The following is a 27,897-nucleotide window of genomic DNA, read 5'->3' on the forward strand; positions in this document are numbered from 1 at the left end:
ATCCTTAAGGTTGATTACTGAGTCAGTTTTAAGAAACTACAGAAAATGCAGATGAATAGAAGAAATAAACAGTTACTTAATCTCTATGATCTGTTTTTCTTCATGAAGTTTCATCTTAGACTGCAGAAGGTGCTATACAAACTGAAAGAAACTGTCTGGACATCTTAGTCAGCATCAAACCTCTTATAAATTGCAGTATCTTTAGTGCAAGTTCTTATAAAACTGAGATGATCTTCCCTTACACAACCAGCTTTCTGACTTAGTTGTTTAGGAAGTTTTACAATATCCTAAGTGTCCTGCAAACAGAAGTCCCAAGTCAATAGGGTACGTCTCTTTATTGTACTTTCTAAGAACCAAGCAATATACATGAAAAAAATGGGGAAACCTTTTATAAAGAACCAGAATAGCATGGCACCATCTGTGCTCCAGGCAACCAGAAGTTAACTGAATGTTGCCACTGGGTTTTTTTTTCCAGACAGACTGCCTTCATGGAAAAATGCCTACACTATTGCACAGTAAAGCATATTATTTCCTTACCTCACTACCAATATCTGTCTTGAGGTGCAATTAAAATGACGGATGTTTTAGCAGAATTCAGGTGGGTTAAGTAGCTGATAAACTCAACTAAAGAAAGACATTAATTTTCTTTCAGGGTTAGACATGCATAACAATTCAGTGTATCCCAAATGAACAGATTTCTCTTTTTGAGATTTATTACACCAATTTTAATAGTGTTCTGTTTATGGGATGTTGAGGAGGCAATTTATTTTTTTATTGGTTGGATTTTCATTATCGTCTTTAAAGAGCAGCAACCTCATGCTTGAAGTTAGGGAAGAAAGGAATTAAAGAGACAGAAGAGAATGGTCAGAATTACAAAGCATTATTGAACGGTGCTATGGAAAAAAACATGGAATGGAATATTCTCACAGTGATTCTCCTCCACAAAAATTATTATCTATGGATTCAACATTGGAATGCCCTTTCTGCCAAATAAGTTGCAGCAGTCTTAAATACCAGTTAGTTTAACAAAAGCATTAGTGCCACAGCCTCTCCCCATTCATTATGATATACCATTCAAAAATCTTCTTATTCATGAAAATGTCACAATAACACAGGCATTGCTGACTTTTGCTGTATCACAGACTTCTCTCAAGTCACGGAGTGTCTTTTGACCATTAGGACTCATGAAAGGATATTTTAATTCTTTACAGTGAAAAATACTGGGACTAAGCATATCTGCAACTACCAGGGCTCATGCTTGTAATCCAATATTGCAGTTAAAAAATAGTAGCTGTATTTGCTTTTTGGTATTTGTTGTTGGGACTCCATTTAAAACCTTTAAAAACCATTGTTGAGTTTTTTGGCCATTAAAATCACTCAAGTGCAAACCTGCTTTTACATACTTTTCTTAGGGTGCTATCTCTCCAGTCTGTTGGCTGAGGACAAAGACATGCAGATAAATAATTGCTCATTTTATTTTGATTCAAACCACAAGTATATGATTATTAATAATTACACCTGTAAGCAATGATGTAAATATATTAATCATTCAACAATTAGGAAATGCTGGATTTGAGGTTTCATAAAGGTATCTTAGGACAGACCCTGTTTATGCCTGGCAGACCTGTCAAGAAACTGTGTGGTCACTTCTGTGCAATCTTGACTTCCATGTACATGGTCTATGATATAATCTCATCACAATTTCATCACACTGGTACCTAAGTAATCAAGCAGCTATTATTTGCCCTTTGATACCATATTTCTCCATGATGATTGTGTCTGATTCAAGCTATGGCACCATAAAAATCCTGCATTAGATATGCCCTCCTGATACCAACTTTTCAGCTTCTCCTTTATTTGAGGTAGGAATCATGCAGATAACAGCCAAGCAGTACCAAGAAGAGCATATCCCTGAGCAGGACAGTGAATACTTTCCATTGTTTTTTTAAGTTCTGAAAATTAGTTCCAATCTCAGCTTTATAATGATGCTTCTCCCTTGCAATGTATTAAAACAGAGAAATATGTTGATCAGATAGTTACCTGCAGTATTTTAATGGTGAACCAGAGAATTCACTTCCATTTGATGTTGGCTCTGAACGGTTTTCAAAGTCAGATACCAGAAATACTGATAAACTGGCATTAACATAGCCAACCATACACCTAGAGGGGATAAAATACTGTCATCAGGACACGGCAAGATTTTTCCATTATTGTTGTGCCCAGGAGGATGCTCTCTGGGTGGCATAAAACCCAAAGCTTATTAATATTTGAAAGGGATGTTGAGGCAGTATAAAATAAATGCTCAAGTATGTCAGATGGACAATAAAAGTGAAGCAATAGTAGATTTCTATGGGAGAAGAAATGGTGAAGACTAGGACTACTTTTGAAAAGGCACCTACATGATGACACAATAGGGGCAGAGAAAATAATAAGTAGCATTAGGAAGATAATTAAAATATTCCCACTATTACACTCATGGTACTAGCACAATGAGACATTAAATTGGATGGAAATGTAATACACTTAAAAGGGCTTTTTAGAAAATGTCAGGGTGGCTGAGCACTGTGAGGGTCTGGCGGAGTTTAGAGAACACTGAGTAGAAGAAGGTGTGAAGGTATGTCCCCAGATGAAGAGCTGTGGGTGTCACTAGAAGGCTTAGGTTTGGTATTCATAAAGCTGAGGAGAGATGTGGCAAGTGTATGGTGCTATTCACACTGCACTGCTCAGGCCCTGCCAAGTGTAGGCACAGCTAAGAGTAGGCACACTGCACAGCTTGATGCAGAGTATAACAGAGTGAGGGTTGGAGGTTTTGTTTGTTTGGTTTGGGGTTTTTGCTTTTTAAACTGTGGACTCTACAGTCATTGAGAAAATATATTCAAACACCATCTGGCTTTGTCTCAAAATCTCCATATTGACTGGATTTGGAACTTAATTTAATTACAGTATTTTTCTAGTATCACTGTGTGTCATATGGATCTAATACCTACAGATGTTTCTTTTGAAAGAAAAAAGTACCCCTTTCATATAAGTTGTTCAATAACAGATGGTCTTCAATCTTTGATTTGAGAAAATTAATTATTCCTGTGGATTTTTGAATAGCTTCCTGCTTTTGTAACAGTACTTGCTAATAACAATATTCAGAATGCTGCCAAAACCAGTTTTAATCCAGGTTGGCTTCTTCAAAGGATTACTGCCTGATGGTTTTATCTATAAATTCCCTCCGAAAAGCAGAAGTGTGAAAACACAGTACAAGAGTTTTGGGAACAGATAAGAGTTTCTTCTGTGAATCAAGATATGTAGAACTAGTTTAAAGCAGAAGAGTCATATCTGGGTCTTAAAAATTAAGTATTTATGTGTTTTTGCACACAGTGGTCCTGAGAAAATCAGTGGCAAGGAAATCTGTTTACAGTGCCACAATATCCTGTGGATCTTTGTAATGGCACAAGGAGAAGCACATGTTTAAGAACAACTGACACCAGATCATTTTACTCCTGAAGGGATTTTAACTCTCAGTGAAAGTAAATTGAACATCTTCCCTGGCATCAACTAAAATGCCAAACTCTTTGCAGGACAACAAGTTAGCAGAGCTGCTAATCAGGAGGTGCCATACCAGATGTCTTTCTTCTGTTAGTATGATTAAATATATTGACAATCAAAACACATCAAAAAAGCAGCAACAGAACTTGCTTTCTGGAGCAGGGAATAAAAAAATCAATCTGCCATATGTCCAGTAGCAGAATGTAAGCTCTCTGTTATTGTCTACTGTTTAGGCTGGGTTTCTTCAAATAGTAGAATCCTTGCTAATGTCACTGCTATATCATTTGCAAACTGTATCTATTTGTGTTTGGTTGGAGTCAACGAGCTTCCCTGAGTCCATCAGCCTAGATTTCATGAGTTGCCATGCAGCAACTACTCATACTTCCTGGTAGTGTGCTCATGCAAATATAATCTCAGTGTTTAGCAACACTGAAAGAAAATCCACTTAGGCAGCAGAGATTCAGTTCACAAATATCTCCTACAAGATTTAATCTAAGGATTATAGTTTTAGAAGAAAAACAAATTACTTTTCTCTGTAAGTATATCTTGATGTATTGGTTGGGAATGCTTCCTCCTTCTAGACAGTACTTTTTTGAATAGTACGTGCTGAATATTACATCAGGAAAACCTCCCCAGTGTGTAAGTTTAAAATGCTCCACAAATCCTTAACTGATAAGTATCAGCATTGCTTCAGAAAGAAAAGAGGATTACATCCATGTATACCAGCTGGGAAGTACAGCTTGGGCAGCATACTGTCACAGACACAAAATCTCTGAAATAGCTCTGGCCTATTTACCTTGAATTAATGTCATAAATCACAGTCATTCAGCAACCCATTTTGTGAATATGCAAAGCATTGGTATCTATGGCTGATAGCTGGTACTTAAGCACAAACAATAAATTGGGGTTAGTGGAATCAGAACATACAGAGCCAGTACCACTGCATCTATTCAAGTAGTAAGAGATTTTTGTGCACATCTGTTTTCCCCCGAAAAAAAGCTTACTTTTGTCCAGCCTCTCCTTGGCCAGCACAAGGTCCGTATTTGTAAGCATAAACAAGGCGAGGGATGAAATCCGATGTCACTGCTATAACAAATGCATTTGTGATAACAGAAAGAATTCCAATGCCTTCCAGGATCCCATACCAGATTCCTGTTCAACAGGAAGAGTATGTTAGCTCCAGGAAAAACAAGAACCATAATGCCAGAGGTACTGCATGATTGAAGTAGTTGTCTCCATCACACAAGGTGTTTTACGTAGTTTCTATCCAACAGTCACTGAGTGAAAATAATGTTTGTTATTGACCAGCGGGACCTCAGTGGACCAGAATTCTGTTCCCACTGGGTGGAAATTATTTTAAACCTGCAAATAATCTCAAGGAAACTGCAAAAATGCTCACAGAGGCTTTCGCTTACTAAGACATGTAACCATGCAGGCAGGTCTCCCAGCTTGTGCTGATGGCTACCCAGTCTTCAAGGTGGGTCTCCCAGGGGAGCCATGAATACAGGCAATCCATTACCTGCCTGCCATAGGGGCCGTGAGTGGAACTTGTGCAGCTGGTCAAGGTGTACCTGTCAGCTGGAAAATCTTCATGGCATAGTAATGCTACGCAATGGCACACAGTTCAGGCATCACCTGGACTTTTTTGGCCCATCCTCAACAGTCTGACAGAGACTGTGGTACAGGTAAACAGCAACTCTGGTTGTGAGGACCAGCACTGTGAACCACACCAAAGGAAAGTTAGACATACCTGTTGGTTTAATGAGGCATCAAACTGTCCCTGAAAACTTTGCTGAATAAGGGGCAAATGCAACTTATTTTGAGAAATCACACTTGAATTGACCTGAAAAAAATTTACTTTTCTGTGCTTTTATTATTTACATTATGTAACTGTTTTTTTCAGGAATTATGTCTGCAGTATATGCTGTATACTGGCTGTGGTTGAGGCTTGTGCCAAAATTCACGTATTCACACTGTTCACATTCAAAGCTTTTGTCAGGCACACATTAGGTGCATGGTAGACATGTGCTCAGAGAGCACAAAGCCTGGGTTTCTCTTGTTTTGTGGTGTGGGCTACTGATTTTTGCAATGCAGGTGGGCAACAAGGTATCCTATTTACCTTTCCAAAAACACCAGGGAGTCAGCATAAGGCAGACAACTTTCTTTTAGAGTTCTTCCTAAAGGTGTTCTTCTTTTACATAGTGCAAAGACAGAAGAGATTTCTAGTCAAAATAGGTTCAGAGAGCCCTTGCAGTAGTAGTGTGTGGCTGGATGACCTCAAAGTTATGTGAACCCTGTGTTGAGCAATGCAGGTGTGACTCACTGAAAGATGTCTGCTGGGATCTACACCCACCCTGTCTGACCCCCCAGGGATCTAGCGGACATAGCCATGAGTCACAGGGGGAAGCTGGTTTTGGCCAGGTAAAAATAAAACACAAAGGTCCCTTACAGGATGGTGGCCATTTTCACTTGACTTTCATGTTTCATCTAGTCTGTCTGGTTATTATATTCAAGCTGAGAAGCAGTATGTGTTCACACAGTGTATCTGCCACAACAAAAACACCTGCAGAGAACACTAATCACATCTTGGCTGTTGAGTGCCCCAGAAAATCATTAAAAGACATTTTTCAACTTAAACTATTCATTCCATAAGTAGATTGGTATCAGGTGTTTGAAGATTTTTGAACATCAGATTGTGTGTCATTAATAGGGAAGACGACAGAAAATACCTTAATCTGCCCTTACTTGAAGTGATCAATGCTTTGCCTTAAAAAAACACACACATATAACAAACATATAAAAAGAGCTCACCTATATCTTTGGCTCTTGAAGCTAAAGGTCGCCTCCACTGGGTAACAAATTTGTAAGCATCAAGCCGAATTTCAATAATATTGTTAAGTAAGGCCAGAAGTGGTGCCAGTGGAAAAGCTGCCACAAAAATGGTTGTGAACCCAAACTGAAGAACTAGAGGGAAAAAGGAAATACCAGAGTATAATTATTAAGACCTAAGGTCCAAGATACCAAATAATATATGTGAACAAACATTATGTATAAGTTTACAAACATTTCTTATTATATCATATGATATAATCTGGTGACAGTTGTACAACAAGTCTGCCAAAAGTTCGGAGGTAGGATGAAAAGAACAAATGCACATCAGACCCTGGAATGGACAGCAACTTCTACATTTTTAAATTTTGATTGAAGTTCAGAGGTGAACAAATTGTGCTTTTAGAAAGGGACATTTTTATCCAACATCAACTGGAATCTCTCAATACTTACAAAGATTAGGGGTGAATAAATTTAATAGTTCAGATGGGAAGTTATTTGAAATTTTGTGTAAGTTTCTAGAGGCAGGTTTTCAGATTGTCAGATTTCCCAATAATTTGAAAAGAATTGTGTGAGGGAGAAAATTAAAAAAATCAATCATGACTTTTGCAGTTCAATCACATAGGGCAAAAGTTCTCAGTTTTTAAATTATATCTCGGAGCAGTTATCCTCCTCTCTCCTCTGGAGAGCGCAATGCCTTTTGGCAGGAAGCTACTTTGTAAATTTGAGGTAGTAAATGAGGGAGGATTTCAAACATAAACAAGCATGCACGTCTGTACCATGCAGTTTAAAAATAAAAGCACAAGGGAACTTCCTTTAGTAAATAAGAGCAGAAATGTAAGCAGATTGGGCTCTGGTTCAGAAAAAGACAGCCAGAATGAGAAGTGTTTCATAGATGTGAGGTTAGCAAACCAGCTGCAGTGTGCTTAGCTGCATTGGTTTGGTTCTTACAAATTTCCTCCCTTTCCTCACCTAAAAAACCACTTTGCAGCCTCTTTAGCTTCATATAGAGATAATTAAAAGACTACACCAGCCCACATCAATGAAAAAGCACCAACACTAAAATCTAGTGAAAGATAAAATAGGGTAGAGCCATACTCATTTCTAGGTATTCATCAAAGAGTCCATAAGCATTCATAGGTTGCAGATTATAGTCCTTTTCCCACTGTGGAAAGCTTGTTTTTCTCTGTGGGCCATACTCTTGTCGTAGTTTTCTCCTGGTCCACCAATTTTGAATTAGCCTACATTTCAAAATAAAGAAACAAGGTAAAGAATATTAGTGGTTATTTATCACAAAATTGGAAGAGGTTAAGTAGGCACAACATATCTTGCAAAATTAATTTCCCAATGCACAGGAAGATAGAGCATTAGTAATACCTGTGGCTGATGACACAGCATAATAGGTATGAAAACAGATACAGATGATGGGCTTTGTATTGTATTACAATACAAACCTAGATGTTTTTAAAATGGTTCATTATTTATTTACTTATTTTCTCTGCACAGAATAGCAAATTACTTCAGGATCTGTTTATATGGCGGAATGCAATGCTATGTGGAGACAGTTAAGCTCTGTAAATAAGAGTGCAGATGCTGCTTGATTCCTTTCTGTGTGCAACACGACATTTCTGCACAGCTCTACAATGTGCAGAGTAAGTCACTGGGCCATCCTGGAAGGGAAAGGGCAACTCTGAATGGTGTCTGCAGCCAAACACTCAGAGGAAGAAAAGGCAGAAAGAAGTGTGTGAGCTACTAACAACACATGGTGGCTTAGAGGTGGATGGCTGATCTGACAGCTACTCCATCTCAAGAAATAGGATAGCTGTACTGGACATTACGGGGAAGGTATTATTGCCAAAGAAATGCATGTCTAAGGCCACTGTCAGAGGCACTGAGCCAGAAGATAAATGAACGCTCACATCTGAAATAAACACATTTGCCTCTCCAGGTCAGGGAGTTGCATTGGTCTGGCCAACAAAGGACACTCCTGAGAGTTAGTATAGAGACCAAAAAAACCCCAAAGCACAGTGACAGAGATTTCTCTGAAGTTGTGGTTGGCCACTTCCTCTCAGTAAGGTAGAAGGTGATGGCTGACTCAAATAATTCAATCGTTTTCCTGACCATGCTTCACTTCCTGTCTTCACAGTCTGGTCTGTGAATGGTAGGCAAATAGTCATTGGATTTGGATAAGGATTCAGACAAGTTTTCTTAAAGCTTGGAGATTATTTTTACATTTAGGCCATTCATTGGAAACTTTACAGCATTTCATATCTTCTTTAAAGAACTGTAGGTGCAGCTGAGTGCAGTTCAGCTGAGTTCAGCCACAGACTATAGGTTTGCCTCACAGTCCTCTGGCCATCCAAATGGTGTTGGCTCCAATCATGCTCTTAGCTCTTTTTTTTTCACACAAAGAGGAAATGCATCTGCCTGCAGCATTTCAGGGCTAGAAGGTGGACTGAAGGGGCTGGAGAGCAAACACATCTCTCATCAGTATAAGGTGAAGCACCTCACAATGTTGTCGCTGTGTGTTTTACACTGTGATTTTTGTTTTGACCCTAAAGTGAAGATATTCACTACACCTGAAGCAGTTTATTTCTATTAAATTGCTTATCCTTAAACCATCTCCTCCTATCTCCATCAGTCACTTTCTTTAATTCCCTTCTATGCTCTTTATTAAGTTTCAAAATTGCTATTAATAGAAAGCAGAAAGTTCTAATAAAAACTGACGAAAGAGACAGGGAGTGCTAAGAGAAGGATCAATACTGCTGCTATAGTTCTCTCATATGCAGATTAATTCCTGCATCCCTAACAGCTGCAAAATACTGGCAAAGAGCACTAGGCCTGGGAAAGATGAAGAAATAGCAAGTGTTTTGAGTACCTTGATTGACAATTACTATGCACATTTAAATCATTTACTCCATTCTCAATACAGCCAGATGTGGCTGAAGCCTTTTCATTACAGCACTAAGGCTGCCTGAAATTGCTTCACCAACATGTTTCTGCAGCTCAGGAACCAAACTCTGACCTTTTCACATGTTAATTTCTCCTACTGACCTGCCACACTGTCTCTGACATCAACTAGCCTAATCATATTAAACCTGTATTAATCATATGAAAACATGCTCATTAAATTCTAATCAATAAGAAATGAACCAATAGGAAATGAATAATGACCAACCTTTTTAGCTGGGGCACAGCTTCATAATACCCTGAAGATCACCAGGGAACTCATCTACATACCAGTCAGTAAATTTTTCTCTCTCTGAGAGTGTATATGCCAGCCATGCATTTTTTCCAGCTCCTACCTGCTCTTTCAAGCATCTTTTATCACCCAGCAAGGAGAAATCCAATTTAGAACTTACTGATATAGCTAAGAAATGATACATATATTTTCTGTGTAAGCAATGCAGTGGTCTTACAGTTATTTTTAGAGAGTTTAAAAGTATGGAATACAATTTAATGAAATCAAGAACTTCCTATATATTATTTATTTGTAAATATTTATATAAAACTTTCACTTTTGCAAACTACATCCAATGTGGAAAAAAGCCCCCAACACCATCTATATGTCTGGAATTTTGTATCCTGGGGGGATTTTCTATTGTAATGACTACTGTAGCTTGCTTTTATTAAGTAGCCATAAGTAAAGCATAAACTTAGCATCTGTGACCTACAGAAGCATAGATATTATATTTACTTACGGATAGCCAAGTTCCATGAAATTATTCCATGTCTGCTTTAACACCATTATAATACCCATTTGCATACAGAGATCAATAAGGCATCCACTAGGGTGGCACTACAGGGTAAAAAAAAGAAGCAAAATGTTAAACAGAAATTATACTGAGGTTTCAATATTTTAAGCATTTCTTAAAGACTAGAAATAGATATTAGTTTATTGACTAAAAGGAATTTAAATGTAATTCTCTTAATTTTTTAAAAAATATAAACTTATGGGAACATATGACACTGTGTCATACTGTTAGCCTTTTAAACCTCTCTGCAGAGATCGGAGTCAGCTGAAACCAATGCAGTTTTCACATCAGTACTTCTAATGTGTTGTGCAAAGGCCAACAAGTTTTTCCATTAATTTCAATAGTTTTGGGGGAGGGTGACTGTGCCTCAAGTCAAAGAATGAGGAGAAAATTCCTCCTGGCTGTACAGGCAAACAGTTTATGCCTAAAGGATAGACCTAACACTGTTAATTGTGTACTGTTTAATGTCTGTCATTTAGTGGACCATGCAAAGCTGTTCTTGAAGAACTAAAAAACTCTTAACTGTTGAACAACAGTTCTTGGTGTTTCTTGCTGAGTGCTTTCTTGATTCAACAGTGGTTCTAGACCTTAAAGTTGTGGTGCTGCTTTTGGGAGAGATATTCAGCTAGTACAAATTTAGGTAATTTTTCATCAAATATGGGAAAAACAAGAAAAGGATGAAAAAATTTCTGCTCTCAAACAGTACTTTGCACATTTGACTTTGCAGATCCAAAGAGTGGAATTCAAGCTGTACTTTTAAATCCTCGGTATTATAGATAAATTGAACAGATGACTGTCATAGAACTGGAATTATTTCTCTCTAACTATTAGGGAGAAAATTAGTTATGACCTGTAATAAAATGAGGTATGAATTTCTTATACATACTGCATTATCCAGTGCTCAGAACCTGGGTCCCTGCTGAGGTTTCTGTTGACCTCATTCAGCATCACTTTAGATTAACAGAGTGGCAGATTATTATGTTTTTTAATTTAACTTCTCTGGCATTATTAATAAAGCATCATTCTTCTGTTTTTAGGAATCAGTCACATGAGCCAATATAACCTGAGAGAGGTAGGTGCAGTGTTAACGAAGCAGCAGTGTTGTTAAAACCATAGCATCAATAATACATTAATGGTGGTCTGAATATGCCCACAGACAAAACTAGACTACGTTGTGTTAGTGAATGTCTTGGATTTGGCTTCATTTAACAGGTGAAGAGAGGGATATTGGGGGGATATCCGGACATCATGTTCTAAAGAATGTTTCTTATACAACCTGATACAGATACAGTCAATAAAGTCAAAAGTTTATTTTCTTTTAACATTTCTTTTATTATTAGATGTTTCTGCCTCTGTGAAAAGCAAAATAGCAACTACTAATAGTAGCTTCCTCTAGAAACTGACACAACCTCTAACAGCTCACTGTTGCGCTTCTGTCACAAACCTGGTTCTCTTTTCCTCCCATTTCTACTCCTTCAGGGAGGTGAGGTTCTTTCCCTGTTCTCTGATGCTTCTGTGAGATGATTCAGCCCAGTAACTCATCAGAAAACCAATTCAGCTTAGGAAAGGGAAGTTTACTGCTTATACAAGGAACTGAGTAGGGTCCTCACAGGGCTGGACAAGCCAGAGCCAATGCAGAGGAAGAAGAAGGTGCAAAGTTCTGGGAGAGAGTGCAAAGAAAGAGTGGAACTGTCTTCTTTTGGCAGCAGCAGGCTTTAGGTCAGCTCAGCCCCGTTCAGATTTGGAGGGATGTTAAGTGAATTTCTGTCTGTCGATTTATCAAGTATTATTTTCTTGAATGAATAGAATTCACTACTTCTTTTCTTTTTGCCTTGTATTTGAATGGTCTCTATTAACCAAAATATTTACATATCCAGAAGTGTTTGAAAATTCTTGTTGGCAGGCATTTTTCACTGATCCTTTATCATTTATGTGCAAAGTTGTTTCAATTACTCAACTGTGAAGCAGGAAAGAAATCTGGGAATTTGGATGTGCAAATAGCAGCACTGGAAATGAAATGACTGGCCCAGAAACTGCTGCTTTTCACCTCCGATAACTATCAAATGATTTCTGAATTCTGAATGTGTTTGTCAAAAAAAAAAAAAAAAGGATTGATCCTCGAGTGATTTGCAAAGCCAAACTCTCATTACTCTCCATATTCATTTGGTTTTATAAACATGGAACGTTATGCCAGTAGCTTGTTTGGGAAGTTCATTCAGTTGTTTTGGTCAAATTTCATGTACATTTTATGTGTTGGGACTTTTAACTTGTTATTTTATTGTTTTAGCTCCCTGGTCAACAAGGCAAGAAAATCTGAGAAGAAAGCATTTTTTAGTCAGATTCATATCTAACTTTGATTCATTCTACAGATGAATAATTTCCAATGTAGATATGTGAGTAATTCTTAAACCATGTGATAACATTATTTAAATGTGAAGCAAATACTGAAACTGCTAGCATTGAAAAGGGAATATATATATCAATATGTAGATAGTTTTGTGGCAGACGGTAGTATCAGTAGTGTGGAGTTAGACAGCAACTGGAAACCCAATAGCACACTTAAAAATGCCAAGACAGAGTTATGTCTGCCTCTGCTTGCATACATGGCATTCGTGGGCAGCAGATAAATCAGTATGCAGTTATCAAACACTCACCTCTTCCAGTCTCCACCGGTTTATCAGCCTTAAGTAGGCACCAGGGTGTCCTGTAAATCTTTAACACAGGAATATATATCAACTATGTTGTGTAAGCAGTCTGTTCACAGTAGTAGAAGAAAGCTCACACTTGTTATTTTCATCTGATGTTATCTTACCATTACTGATATAACTATAAAAGTATATTTTTACTTCCAGTTTTATTTCAATACCGAATACTCTGCTGTTGGATATCCAAGACATGCAGAACAGAGGGAAAATCTAACTGAAACTCTTCGTGTCAGTTTGGAGAATTGCTTTCAACTGCCAGTCCACTTCCCTATACTATAATATGGGCTGTGATATCTATCTTTCTGTGAAATCAGTAAAAAAAATAGTTTTCATTAAAACTGCATAATTTTATTACTATTCTCCCACGTTTTCCCCCAAAATGATTCCCATATGCAAATAATCCATACTGATGGATTCTTCTAGTCAAGCATTCTCTACTCAAAGGATCTTCTTTTACACTTAGAAGGCTGGCAGAAAGACATATACAAACTATATATATGTAATATTCTATGGCAAAAACCCCCCAACTGATAGCTCATAATTCGCTCTTAACATTCCAAATCATGTAAGAGAATCAGCAAAGAATTCAGGCTGTTGGACTAGGTGACTGTTGTAGGTCCCTTCCAAGTGAACTACCCTACCTTACCTTAGCCTAGCCTGTCCTTTACATGTCTATACAAATTACACACATAAAGACAGAGTGAAATGACCTGCATGTATAATATTGTTGGATGCATCTGTTCTCAGTAGTAAAATTGTTGTTAGCATTGAGACCATGTGGTGATAGGAAATGAAAACTGAGCCAGTTTCTGGGCTTTTGAAGGAAAAATTAAACTGCAGTCTGTTCTGCCTTGCTAGTATGGAGTTTGCATTTTGAGATGTGTGATAATATGGTCCATTTTGTTTCATTACAAACAATTTTATTCCTTTTCTCTACTTCCTTTTGCATATGTGAGGGAGCAGACATCAATCCTACCTTCCAAGGAAGAATGCTATATAAAAGGTAGAGCTGTTCAGATTGACAAACTGAAAAAGAAACATTTTCAGAGTGAAGCTGTTCTCCCACTCAGATTCAGTACGAGGCTGCTCTGTGAAGAAAATTATCAGAGTTTCAGAGGTCTAATCAGATCAATAAGTTTTCTTGGCACAAAGACTCCACACACTTAGCAGAGCTGGCAGTGTATTTGTAAATTAGCCTGCTGAATTCAACATGTAAGCCGACAGAAGAAATTGTATCCAAACCCAGCACTTGGCAAGTGAGCTTGTAGAGGCTTAGAAATCTATTCTGATATTTGGGCATGTATATTTTTAGTAGACTGTAAGAAAGTGGTCAAGGTGATGTGTGTGTTAAACTTCCCTCCTGTATTTCATTAGCCTTTCCAGGCTTGGACTCCTCTCGTTTCCTTTTCTGTATCTTATCATAATGACATTGCCAGAAAGCACTCCACTACAAGCTACTGAACTGCCTTTTTGTTAGAGAAGTCAACTAAACTGGAGAAAATCCTCCTTGTAATTCTGTTTCATGGATTTGCCCACAGGTATCAGTGGATTGCCATTGCATGATTCCCTTTCCTTGTCCCAAGGAACTCACCATAGAAAACTGAGAAAAAAATACAGTGGATGGGCTAAGGCAAATGGAAAAGGGGAAAACATATTCTTCCCTTCAAGTGGGTGCTTAATCTTCATCTAAAGAAATATCAAGACAGAAGTTAACAAAACAACCTCTATGCCAATACACCAGTAGCACATTCTGGAACTACTTCCCAGTTGGCAGGAGCTTGTTATTAGCCAACCATTGCTGTGAACAGAAGTAATCAGAGGAGAGGTAGAGGTACTAATGGTGATTCTGAGTATCATAATCATAATACTCATATATTTCTTCCAAAGGAGCCTCCATGAAAGTACTGGGAGTACAGAAACAATGACAGACACTAGATTCTCTTTACTTGGAGCTGCTCTCTAACTAGATGCCAGTCTGTGGGCAGGACTAGTTTAACTACAACAAGACTGCTGCAGCTGAAGCTTTGCTCATCAGAGAAAATGGTGATGCTCTGGAGGAGCATGGACATGAATTCTGAAAAAGGTAATGAAAAAAGCTGAAGAAGGACATCCTCAATGCAGTTTTCCTGCCAATTCCACTCAGAGTTGATTACACTGATAAAGATCATTCAAACCAAATCAATTCCTTAGGCCATCAGAGTAAAAATCACAAAATAGTCTGAACAAGATCAGAACACCTTGACCCACTGAATTTTCATACAAGTGCTTTCTGCACAGGTTACAAAAACCAGATACACCTTGATGATTACCTGAGAGAAAGTAATCAAGCTTCAAGGTCTCTAGACCATATTTTGCTGTCCCCAGACTGTCACAGGGACAGCAAAATATTTAAAAATTAAAGCATATAAATGAGGATGTTCAGTTTAAGAAGGAACAGAAGAATAAAATGCTGTTTTACATAGATGTGCTTTGAACACATCACCAATGACTTCCCAGATATAGAAAAAAACCTGACAGCTAAAATCAGCTGTTTCTTTTGAGCAGACACCAAAATCTGTCCATCTGGTTCAAAATACTTTACTGCATATTATCAATGTACACAGGTTTCCAGGAGCTCAATATAATCTCCTCAAATCACCTCTACACATGCCATAATATGGTTTGCTTAATAGGCCTTCAGTAGGAGTCTCATTTCAGGCTTCTTGACACTGAAGAGCCCTTGCCAATTGTCAATTATTTTCTGGAAGGAATTCTTATTTCCAGGTCTTCACAAAACCTGGGAGCTGTGAGTGTTCAGTCTGTCTGTAAACTCATACCTTTTCCCCCAAAATAACAGTATGTTTATGTTCCTACAAGGCAAGGGGCTGGAACAACAACAAAGGTGGATGATTGTTGTCACCACTGATTGAATGGCACTACAGTTTAGTTTATATATGCTTTTATTATAAATTTAAGAAAAACATTAATTCCTATAGATTGCTAATGAATTAGGATTTTTCATATTTATACAGACATTTTGAATATTATCACAGTATATGGCCAATAAATCAGTACAATATAATTCAATTTTGCATTTAACATTGCTTACCTAAATTTGTCAGGAAAAGAGCAACTTTTTCATACAGCTGTAATAGAAAAGAAGCAACTTCTTAGTTACATGACAACCTCAAAAATATTGAACTGCTTTCTAGGTAGAGTAATTGCTCTTACATGCTAAATCTGACATCCACATGATTTCTGTGATGTTCTGATAATGACAATAAAACTACATAGGAATAATACAGTAATGATACAATTAAACATGGAAAAGTAATGTTTTTATAGCTTATGTTCAGCTCTTTTCATACACAATGTATGGAGAAAAAATGCTGTCACTGTCCCTATTTTGCATTTGCAGTGAAAAAGGGTGAAGTAACTTTTCCAAAAGCACAAAGCAGAACAATAGCATGACCATCTTTCTTTTAGTTACTTATGGAACATTTATCTCAAAAAAAAAAAAAAGGAAAGAAAAAATCACTCTAGAAGAGCATGCAATGGTATGTTTGGTAATTTTGGGCTTTTTATTTTGTTTGGGACTTTCCTGGTGCTGAAAGGAAAGATTGAGGGAACAGGATTACTTCAGAGAAAACTCTTAGTTATCCCCACCACCAGACACATTTCTTACTCTGAGCTAGTAGCATTTTTGTAAATCCTAAGTAGTACTTCACCCACTTAGCAGATACCATGCTCTCAGAATCTGCAGGACTCACCAAACTTCATAGAGCTTACAAAACTAATTTGGGAGGTTTTCGCAATCTGTATTTGCAAAGGAGCTTTGAACCTATAAAGTATATCACTAACAACTTCAGTATTAGTGTAAATGAATACAATTACTTCCATTTGCTTTAAATGAGACTGGAGCCTGTTTCCACAAATTGCTAAATGTCCTTAACTCTCACTGATGCCTAGTGGGATACAAACTTCTTCATATTTCAGGCTTAAGTACTTACTTATCCCTAAAGTGCAGATCAGCAATGTTTCTTTTCATTTGTAGTATCCTTATAGACTTTCTTTATGTACAGTTTATGGATCAAACCACCTGTTTAAGAACTGAAGTCACCTTGAAATCTCTCATCCATGTTAGTAACCAGTTCTTGCTTAGAATAGCTTTCTACTGCCTTTGGAGTAAGTGGTTTTATTTCAAGTAATGAAAAAGGTAGTTTCTTCTGAGTTTAAAAGCTTCTCTGAAGGGCAACTGTAGAAGTGCAAAATGTCTAGGTCATTTATATCCTAATCCCAGCAGGGAGTGTGCTATTTTAAAAATGTACATTGCTCTGCAGGGGTTATCAACACTGAATTTTGTTGCTATTCCTTCTGGAACAGTAAGATTGTGTTAGAGATGCTGTTAAAAATGTTTAGATCTAATTATCTGCTACTCCAGTTTATCACTACTAGTGCCAAGGGTCTTTGTTTAGGATCATATTCTGTTTAGTGTTCATATTTTCCAATATCACTGGAATTAACAGGTTTTATTAACCCAGGTAAAGTTAGTTATTGTCTTAAGGTCAGGCTGCAGGATTATCTGGAAGACATTATTCCTGAAGGTCACTTTGTTTCGTTATGATGGATGTATGAACCTAGTGCTCAGAGCACCTGGTGTTGAATTTCCTTGTGGTCTGGACCTTTCCTCTGGTGCTTTGAGAGGATGTCAACCTATATCAACATCAATGGTAGTTTTAAGGCTTCCTAGCAGAGAATTCTCTACTGCTATACACATATTAGTCCATTCTGGTTTTATTACTATATCTTTGCTTGCTCTTCTGATACTTTTCATAGAATCACAGAATAATAGAATATGATGAGTTTGAAGGGACTCACAAAGATGAAATCCAACTCCTAGCCCTGTGCAGGACACCCCAAGAATCACACTATGCGCCTGAAAGTGTTGTCTAAATGCTTGAGTCAGAGTTCATGGAAGATTCAACTATCTGAATTGCTTCTGGGGGTTCTTTTCTTTGGTCCCAAAAGGAATTCGACTGTTGCCCTTTACTAAACTACATTAATCCATCATGGGAAGTGAGGGATTGTGTTCCTAAATTCTTCTTTTGAAAAGCTCCCGTAGTTTCATATTTTGTGGATCTTTTTTTTTTCATGAGCTAATCCAGATCTAAGGCTGTGGTCTTTATTGAATGGTAATGAGTGTAAGGTTTAAGAAATCCATCTTTGCAGTGCTTCACTTATTTGATGTATTTTAGGAAATAAAGCAAAGTTTCTCAAAAGGCACCTTCAAGCACTCTTACATTATTTTAAAAAATTCTCTAAGCTGTAAAACTCTTTGAGAACCAAATAATTTTCTTTGTTGCTGCTTCACTGCATATACAATGACTTATACAGAGAGCTTGGAAAAGGATGTTCTACTAGCATAGATATATTTAGTTTTCTTTTTATTTCTTCTATGCATATTGTGTGCTCTAGGTGAAATAAAGAAAACCTCCAAAAGCTACAGACAGCAAACAATAAATCAAAAATAACACAAAAGAAGACTGCCTTCAGTACAAATGCAGACAGAAAAACATCTTCCTCCCCTTCTTTCTGTCCTTTCTCAGCCTATAGTCCCACCTAAGGGAAAACATAGGAAAGCCAACAGTTCTAGATAGACTGCCTTAGTCACTAATCCAGTCTTGCCTATGCCAAAGGGTGAAGTAAAGTCCTGCAACAAAGACTCCTTAAATTTCCTGCCATATAAATGAGGGGCTGCTAAAATTAAAAATAAAATAACTCAGTGTATTTCCTGGAGCAAAGCCTAACTTTTTTTGCAGAAGATGTTAGCTACTGAATGGCTAGAGATACCCCACCTTGGCCCCAGTACCTGGATTATCTGTAGGAGGATCTCTCCTTCCCCCTTAAAATGCATTCTTATAACTCCATTTGACAAAAACCTGATAATGAAAGGCCATACTCCTCTTGCCAAGAGCGACAAATAGAAGACACACTGATATCAGAGCAATATACAGGATTACCAGCATCTCAATGCAAGGATGAAATTCATTCCCCAGTTGATGTCTGCTATACTCTTACTGGGACTGTTGCAACATAGAATTTTTATTTTTGTCTTTATCCCAAGTCTCGTTCCCAATCAGTTCACAACAATAACGTGGCCTCAGCCAACCCCCTGCACTGCACCCAGACTGCACCTGTCGTTGGTGTACCCTGACAAAGGCCAAAGACAGCTCTAGAACAAGTCCTGCCTGCTCAAGCCTTGTGAACTTTTCAGCCCAAGAGAGTTGTTGGACATAAGGACATTATGTCTGTATATGCATATCCTCACTAGCAAACTACTGTGAAAACTGAAATTGGAATTGTTGAAAATAGTATAAATAAGAATTTAGCTTGTATTTGAAAAATAACATCAAAACACAATTGGAAAGAATACTAGTGAAATGGACTGAAAACTGCAACCATATAAAAGGAAAAAACTAAACCAAGAAGAGGATAAAACAGGGATATGATCATGCCTCCCTAAAATGTTTTTAGAACATTCAAACATGCTTTAGAGAATGTTTTGGGTTTGGAATTGTACTTTACATAAATAGGGAATGATATCCATAAACAATAATTCCATGTCTGTCTTAGCAAGACACTCCGTTCCTGCTGAAAAAAAGGAACTGAAAGCATTCAGTGGTCTTCAGACTAAACTATCTACTGCTCTGATAGTATGGACATAACTTCGGGTATGTTAATTCTACTCACCACATTTAGCAGCATGATGATGCAAAAGTTGATGCACACTGCAGTCCCTGTAGTTGCAACCTGAGAGTTATTCCTGATTAAAGCCCACTTAAAGGCAGCAAATGTGCTGACAGTCACAACACGGTAAATAACAATGCCAAAAACAGCAGCAATCACCACACAGATCTAAAGGAAATAAAAATCAGAGAGAAGAACATGAAAACGTCCAGTAGAACATGAGTTAGCTTCTCTCTGAAAGTCTGAAAACTAAACCAGTGAAATGAAAGACTTTAATGACATTTGATTCCAGAGAAAGGTTTCAACATAATGATTATTCTTATTGTGAAGTCCTTTTTACTTCTCATAATGAAAAATATCTTTGAAATCATATCAAAATATTTTTTAGTTTTAAACATTTTCTTGAAAATGTTTCTCTTCCTTAGCATTAATATAGGACATAAAGTTGCCAGCTCTGGGAATTAGAAATTTTCCTTATGTGCACATGATGTGCAAAGGCTGGTCTCAAGTTTGATGGTATCATATTTGGGATGGATTTTGTGCTTTGATAGACTTTGTGCTTACAGGAAAAAATGTCTCCATTTCTAAGCACTGCCTCAACAACAACCTGCCAAGCTACCCTAGCCAACTGTTTCTTCCTACAGTTCAGGAAGGTTTCTATCTAGAGAAGATAACAAGTTAAATTGCCTTTTTAATTTCTTCTCTAATGAAATTTTCAGCAAGTAAGTGAAGCAGTTACAATGAGAAAGGCATGAAACTGAGGCAACCTGCTAAACGTCTTGATGTTCCTTATGTAACAGCTGAGCACTAAATGAAAACTGTTTTCTGTTGCAACCAATTTATGTCACAATTTAGCAAGTCACCTAAAGGACAAACTGTAGGGCATCACAAGAGTGACTCCTCTCACAGGTCCTTTGACACAGGACCCATTAGCCACCTTATTAGGCAAGTAAAAAGAATTTTGTCAGTAGAAGACAGAAAATTATTTTCACAAGTGGTGTATTGCAAGGTTGTGCATAGACAACTTAAATTGATCAAAATTGAAATATCTCTCAGCTTATTAAATGGGCAAAATTACTTGGAAAACATTGAAAGCTCATCAACTTGGTTTCACGTTTTCACATTCATTACAAAATTGGTTGACACAATCCCAATGCAGAAGAAAAAGTGTGCGTGAATGTGAAGGATTGTCTCTGGATTCCCTGCACAGTATTTAAAGGAAGAAGGACCACTTTCCTTTTCCAAAATGGGGAATCACAAGCCTGGTTCAAGCTGTATGAGTAACTGCATTGTGAGAGCCAATGCTGAGAAATTTTGAGAACTGTTCTAACTTGAAGTTTTGGTAAGTGTACATCTCCTTTGTTTATAGCTGTAATTTTAAAGGAATATTTTTATCTAAATGGTTGAAAATGTAGAGGTTTTCTAACTCACTGAAGTCCCGTGCTATGCCAACAATAAAAAGTATCTTCAGTGAAAATAATTTTTGTCCTGTTTCAAGGGCTGTTATGAGGACAATAATTTGTGGTGCAAATAATTTTTGTCCTGTTTCAAGGGCTGTTATGAGGACAATAAATTGTGGTGCCTGCAATTCAGAGCAAGGCTACTCTCTCTGGCACTTTGAGCAAGTTCTATAACTAGGCTAAGAAGATTAATGACTGAGTTTGCAAAGGGTAGGGAGTAAAATACTGACCCGCTTCAAGAAAAAAACATAGGGAAAATATGCAAAACATCACAGGTGTAGTATCAACTCTGAACAGAGACTGCAGTCCTGCTTATGTGTGTCTTCAAGGGCTGCGTCAGTGTCCATCCACCTGCCATACCAGAGCACAGTTCATCTCAGTAATCCATCTTTCTTGACCAAGATTGTTTTGCACTATTTTGAGGCCATCAGTTTCCTTGAAGTCCTCTGCCCTGTTGCTGGACTGGCTCACCTACCTGGCTGTCCACAGCTCCAGAGGATGTACACATCTATCATGTCCTAGACTCCTGGAAAAGCCCTAGTAAATTCTGTGATGGTCTGCATTGATGCTAGCCGTGTTTTCAAGGTCAGTACTACCATGACCATTTTCATTTGAATAACAGCCCATAATGGCTTCACTGAAGTTAGAGAATGGGACCATTTCAGCTGAAATACATGCAGTATTCTGTTAGAGACATTTTGTTGCTGCATTTAGTTTTGCATTTAGGGGAGAAATGTCTCATTTTAGTCACGGAACATTGGTTTCCGCATTTCAATTGCACTAGGACTGTGAACCCTCTTGTCTCCCCAATACTCTGAAAAACTAGGACATATTAACGTCATTAGGCACTCTAGGCCTCTCTGTGAGGTTTACAAGGAACAGCTGCCTCTTCATTGGCATCTTTCCCCATCACTCTGTGCTGCCTACATGGGGAAGGCAACTACTGAGCTAACTCAGTCAGCTGAAGTTGGTGCCTAAACGTGATAGACTCACTATTCTGGCACGTGTGTTACTACATATAGTCTTACAGGTACAGCCTTGAAGGGAGGACTTAACTATCTGTGAGACTTAGTGAAGAGTGAATTAGTGTAGTACTTCATAGAAACTTATTTGCTATGTAGATTTTCAACCTGCAGCAAGAATGCCAGAGCTTATTTCATTTTCAAGCAGTCATATGCAATATTTACATACTTTATCAGCAGAGACAATGCTATTTTGAAGTTTTTTCAAGTGGTAAATAAATAAGAGTTATCAAACCATAAAAAATATTCCAGATGCAGAAACGATGAGTCTGCTGCATTTATCTGCAAAGGCTTGATAAGGCTCTGGCTTTCCAGATATGGGGTTCATTCGTTCTTTCTTGGAGTATTTGGCTTCAAACTGTGGACGTATTTCCTCCTAAAGAACAGACAGACAATGTTCACATACAGCACAGCTGGGAAAAATTCTGTAGGAAACTTTAAATATTTTATCAGATCACTGCTATTTGGAATTATATCTTTGAATTCATCAACTGGCATAGCTACTATAAATCTGAGCTGGGAAGTCAGGTCTCCTTGAGAACTGGAATAAATATCTGTACCCATTAAAGTAAGTATTAGAAGTATTTAGTAAAATCCCCAATAAGCAACTCCTCTTAACAACACTCTTTCAAATTATGTGGCTGCAAGACAAATAATTTTAAAGTTGATACTACAGAATTTTCCAGTCTGACATTATTATGCTGATACTGGAATTTTATAAAAAGCAAATCCCCACCACCACCATCCCAAACAAAAAAACTAACCTAATTTTTTCAAACTGAATTGCTGTTTTTTAGGTATTTGGTTACCTTCCCAACACCAGCAAAATCTTCTTAGTATTTGAAGGAGAATCCATGCCATCTAATGCTGCTCGGTTGCTTCCTAACTTGGACAACATTATTAGCAGGGACAACTTTCAGCAGCAGAAATGCCAAATCTTGCTTTGCCATTAAAAACTCTCTTCTGAAGTGAAACCTGGGGATTACTTGGGAAGAGGCTTGGTTATATCTGTTTACAGCATTGTCAGAAGACAGAGTTCACCCTGAGTGCAGGTAACACCTCATGGTTTTCAGCTGCAGTAGGACTACCCTAACATGTGGAGGTTCATATACAGCCACGTGTCCTGAGCCACTTCACCCAAGTCTGACATACAGGACACTGTCAAAGATGAGGGAAAGCATCAGGTTGTGAGGATGGACACTCGCAACTGCTGGCAGACGTTAGATCAATATTTATAGTGCTCTGCTGTATACTGGAGAACTGGTCCTTGGTACAGCTTCTTACAAGGGAGCAAACAAGAATACAGCTTGCAAATTTCAGTTCCTTCCAACCCTTCAACTGCATTTAACTGAACTCTTACTGACTAAAGTCGTAAACATCCAAACCTTAAATGACTGCACTGAAATAGGTGAATGTTACCTGCTCACACAAGTCTTTAGAATGTGAATAAAAGCAAGATATCCTAAGAGCCTACATCCTTTTTATAAAATTCCCCTGGAGAAGATAAATAATAGAAGTCTTGTCTCATTCTCCTTCTCCCAGGTTTTGAAAACACTTAATCAGCAACAGTTAATTTCCACATTCATGCAGCAATGTGTTATAAACATGTTTTTAACATGTTATAAAAACAATTTAAAAGTCATGCAAGCCTATCTGCAATGCTTGTATTAAAAATTATGTGCTTGCGAGAACCAGTCCCACATAGGCTATTCACAAAGGTTAAGTAGTTTCTGTGGAGGCAGAGTAACACCTTGTTCTTCTCTCTTGCTTAAGCTGTTCCTGCCATACCAGAGCCACAGGTAGCTGAACAGACCATAATCTGGCAAAATGAACAATGTAAGTAGTATTCTCGTGTGCCCAGGGGCATACAAAAGGACAGACTGTGATAGCATTGAAGCAGGGTGCTCAAGAATTGCACCTGTAGATTGTGCAAGGGCTCTGCCAGCTCGCTTACTGAGTCATGGACAAGAAACCTTTACTTCTCTGCAACTCTCTCTGAGACAAGATTTGATTATCTTTTACAATTTGCACTATAGGGAAGTCCTTATCATATCAACATGTCCTACAATATCCTGTCAATTCAGATAATGTAAATGCTTTTTTTTACAGATATTCTTCACACACACACACACAAAAAAAACCAAACCGAAGCTCTGCCATGAACATTTGTACCTCTTTTTCTCAGTTTAGAAGAAAACTAAGATGTCTCTCTGGACTAGGAAGGGGGTCTCTTCCCAAAAACCACCACAGCCTTTGAAATTAAAAGACTTTAATTAGAAAATGTATAGAAAAGGATAACAGTTCTTTACTACAAATATATATATATCTCCAAAACCAGAACAGAACAAACAGCAACTGCGTAACCAAAACTTTCAACCGAATCAAGTCCTCTGTGTGTCTCTTCAGTGCAGTTACATTTACAGACAGTGGGAGGCGATGCTGCGCCTCAGGAGGCAGCGGCCACAAAAGTCACTCAGGCTCCAGCAAGGCACAGACGGTGACCACGGAGAGGTGGTGGTTCTGAAAAACTCACATGGGAATGGCAGCCACAGGGATGGGCTGAAACCTTTCCCATGGGCAGTGCAAACACGCTCTCCCCGTCCTTTGTCCGAAAGCACTGTGAGTGGATGGGGGATTAGCAACTCCTCTACAGATGGTGTCAGCCCTCAAGGAGTCCGTAGCAAATCCAGGAAGCGACGACTGCTCTCTCCGGAAAAAATGGCACAAGGAACGTGGAGTCGGGGGGGGGCAAGCCAGGGGAGCTCCCTCCAAGTGTTTTCACCAGCCCAGCAAATGGTGGCTGACACTCACAGCAGCCGGAGAAGTCTGACAAAAACCTGGAAAAACCCTCTCTCCCCCTGCCCAGCCTCTCCCACCCTCTTCCCAGCCATTAGGTTGGAATGCGAAACCATCAGCCATCACCTTGATAACTGGTTCTGGGAGCAGGTAGTGGGGGGCTCAGGTTCAGCTCCCAAATCTCTGTGTTGGTAAGGGAGAGAAAAAATTCCCTGAAAGATTTCAAAATGATAATACCCTTTAGTTACACTCAGCAATACTTGAGGCTGGAAGTAAGCAGGACTGCGTCTGGCTGAGGTTAACAATACAAAGAAACTTGCCTTCGAAGAGGAAGAAAAAAGTATGCTACAAATAGCAACAGAAGCCATATTCCACCTGGGAGTGCCAGGAGCTGCATCTTGTGGATGCCCACCAAAGACCTAGTTGCTCTCCATGTCTCCTACCTTGCACCTGACTTACAGGAAGAAGAAATCCAGATCTGTAGGGTTGAAAGAGCCAGAACACATTCAGTTCATGTTTCCAGACTGAGGGGCCTGGACACTGCAGGGGCTGCTGCATGGCTTCCTTGGGTGAAAATCTAAAGTAGTGAGGAATTCACAGAGTTGGATATCTGAATAAATGTAATTCTCCTTTCCTCTTGTTTCATGTATTTGTCTCTTAATTTAGAACTGGAAGAGATAAAGTGATAGGAAGCCTTACAAATTTTTTTTCAGTCTATTGTTGGTAGGAATGAATAAACTTCACTCTGTAGCAAAACGCTGCTTTTCAATTTGACAAGGAAAATTAAAGCAAGCAAAAGCTACACACATACTGTTAATAAAATACCTATCTTCATTATCAAAAGCTTGTGATTTAAAATGGTAATTAGAAGTCTTTAATTGATTTTTTGAAATAACTAATAAAAGCAATCAGCTGATTTTGGCTAGTGATAACTGAATGAAATGTAGATAGAAAATTTAATTAGCAGTGATTTTACTAGAAAGTGGCACTTTTAGGAGTACTATTTTCTCTTTATGGATACAAAATTCTCATTAAATCCTCACTGTTGTACTACTTCACCATCAAACTCCACAGGATGTGCCTTTTTCCACCAACATTAAACAGACTGTTTTCCTTCCTTCCTCCTTCTCAAGTATGGATAATTCCAAGTTTTTACTCATAGGTGAAACCATACTTATTTCTGGAGTATCAAATAAGGATTAATGTGCACTGCCTTAGACCAGATCTCTGTGCTCTAGAAGAGCTACTCTAAATTTCTTTCTGAAATACATACTTTTTTCATGAGTTTTCTAACCTTTCAACAGGTGACTTCTTGAAATAGTCTTATCCTTCCTAGTCCAAGGATATATTGTCCTCTGTAGCCCAGAGGCAGAAAAAAGATTTATAGACTGAAAATGTGAACCTTGATCACTGGTACAATGATAGCACCCCAAGAAGTCAGTCTTCATGCAAAGCTTGCAGTTTGCAGGTCATCCTGCTTGCAGCTGAAGGTGGACTTTGAACCACAGAGCACTTCTTCATCTGGGAAACCTGCTTCCAAACCATGACCTTCTCAGAGGCAAAGTCCTTTGAAGACCACAGTGCCAATGGAAAAGTGCAGCATTTTATACTCAAGAGGAGGAGCCAGTGGTCTGTAGAGCTGACCTTAAAGCAAGGACCTGAGTTGTGCAGCAGGCATGGACACTGGCAACTGTAGCATCTTCAGAGAAGACACCTCTGGGGAGCACTCAGCTCCTACTCTTGGGATCCCACTGATTGCTGAACAAAGGAGGAACTGATCTCTCAAATACCAATGAGATACTGATGTTCTGATGACTGGTCACACCTACTGAGAAGCAGCTGCTGGGTTCCTATTGGCATCTTTAACCTCTAGTTTGAGAGAGAAACCATCTGGCACATGGCTCCTGAAAAGACTGCTACCTCCTGCTGTAGAGACTTACAAAACTCCCTCTACAACTATAAAGAGGTGCTATGAATAGCTCTGGAGCAGGTACCAACACACCACTCCTGATGAAGGTCTTGTTGACAGAGCTTACTGGAAGAACTTTGGTGTGAGAATGAAAGATCAGCTGAGCATCAGCAGGGAGCAGGTATCCTGAAAATACCAACATGCAAATGTCATCCTGCAGGCCAAACTGAAATAAGCTACCAGAGGAAGATATGCATCTCTTATAAAAAAAAATGTTATTTGATAGACATAATAAAATAAACACAGCATATTTCTACAAGGACAGTTTCAACTGCTAGAAACTCTTTCAGGCTTTTTGGCTGGTGGAGGAAAAATCTAGCAACTGTATTTCTTTTTTCAGTGTTTATTCCAGCTAAAGTCTTAGTTTCATAGACATTATAATGCTCTTCCAAAAAAGCTTAGATACCAGAGAGTTAATCATGGGGATGTTTTCCTGAAGGTTCTGTAGCAGGACATGTACTTTCTGTAGCAGCATCAGGGTTATACATGGAATTTGGGCATGTGCATACAGAGAAGAGGCAAACAGAAAGGGAAGTGGCCTTGAATGGGACTGAAGCTGTTGTGCTCACATCCAAGTAAAAGACCACTCCAAGCATTACCATTGCAGTCAGAAATCACTTAGTAGTATTACATAAAATGGTAAAAACAAAACCAAGTGAAGAAACAAACAAAAAATCCCCATCACTTAAGGGCAACCTTCCCAGGAAATTCAGTATTTGTAAATGAACTGATTATAGAAGATTCAGGAGGATGGCTTTATAAATCAGCATAATACAAATTCAGGTAGGTTAAATGGGCAAAGGTGAAGATATATAACATCCTAAACTATATACATCTTCAAAAACAGGCTTCCTGGGAAAAACATAAAAAGGGTCTCATGCTGTACTTACTTTTGTATTTTCACAGTTTAAAGGCTCCTTCTCATTCCAGGGATACAGACAGAACCATAACCATCACTTGGAAATTGCAATTTGGTACAGCCATGTTTTGCTTTATCTGTCAGCAGCAGCAGTGGCTTTTTTGCAATTAGCCATTAGGGAACGTGATCCCTGCAGGTCAATCCTGACCACTAAACCTCAGGTAGGACTGTCTCAGTGT

The 27,897-nt window shown here is 38.3% G+C and overlaps 1 protein-coding gene across 1 annotated transcript in view; it reads right to left on the minus strand.

Moving 5' to 3' along the window:
• ANO4 (anoctamin 4) overlaps positions 1 to 27,897 on the minus strand; it is a 199,399-nt gene that overhangs the window by 4,396 nt on the left and 167,106 nt on the right. Inside the window, 10 exon segments of the mRNA XM_071551994.1 lie at positions 2,041 to 2,160; positions 4,542 to 4,689; positions 6,349 to 6,501; positions 7,465 to 7,607; positions 10,068 to 10,165; positions 12,776 to 12,833; positions 13,803 to 13,914; positions 15,915 to 15,951; positions 19,556 to 19,720; positions 22,270 to 22,410. Coding sequence (XP_071408095.1) covers positions 2,041 to 2,160; positions 4,542 to 4,689; positions 6,349 to 6,501; positions 7,465 to 7,607; positions 10,068 to 10,165; positions 12,776 to 12,833; positions 13,803 to 13,914; positions 15,915 to 15,951; positions 19,556 to 19,720; positions 22,270 to 22,410 — 1,175 coding nt within the window.

The sequence above is a fragment of the Pithys albifrons genome, chromosome 3, assembly GCF_047495875.1.
Source record: "Pithys albifrons albifrons isolate INPA30051 chromosome 3, PitAlb_v1, whole genome shotgun sequence".
Taxonomy (NCBI): Eukaryota; Metazoa; Chordata; class Aves; order Passeriformes; family Thamnophilidae; genus Pithys; species Pithys albifrons.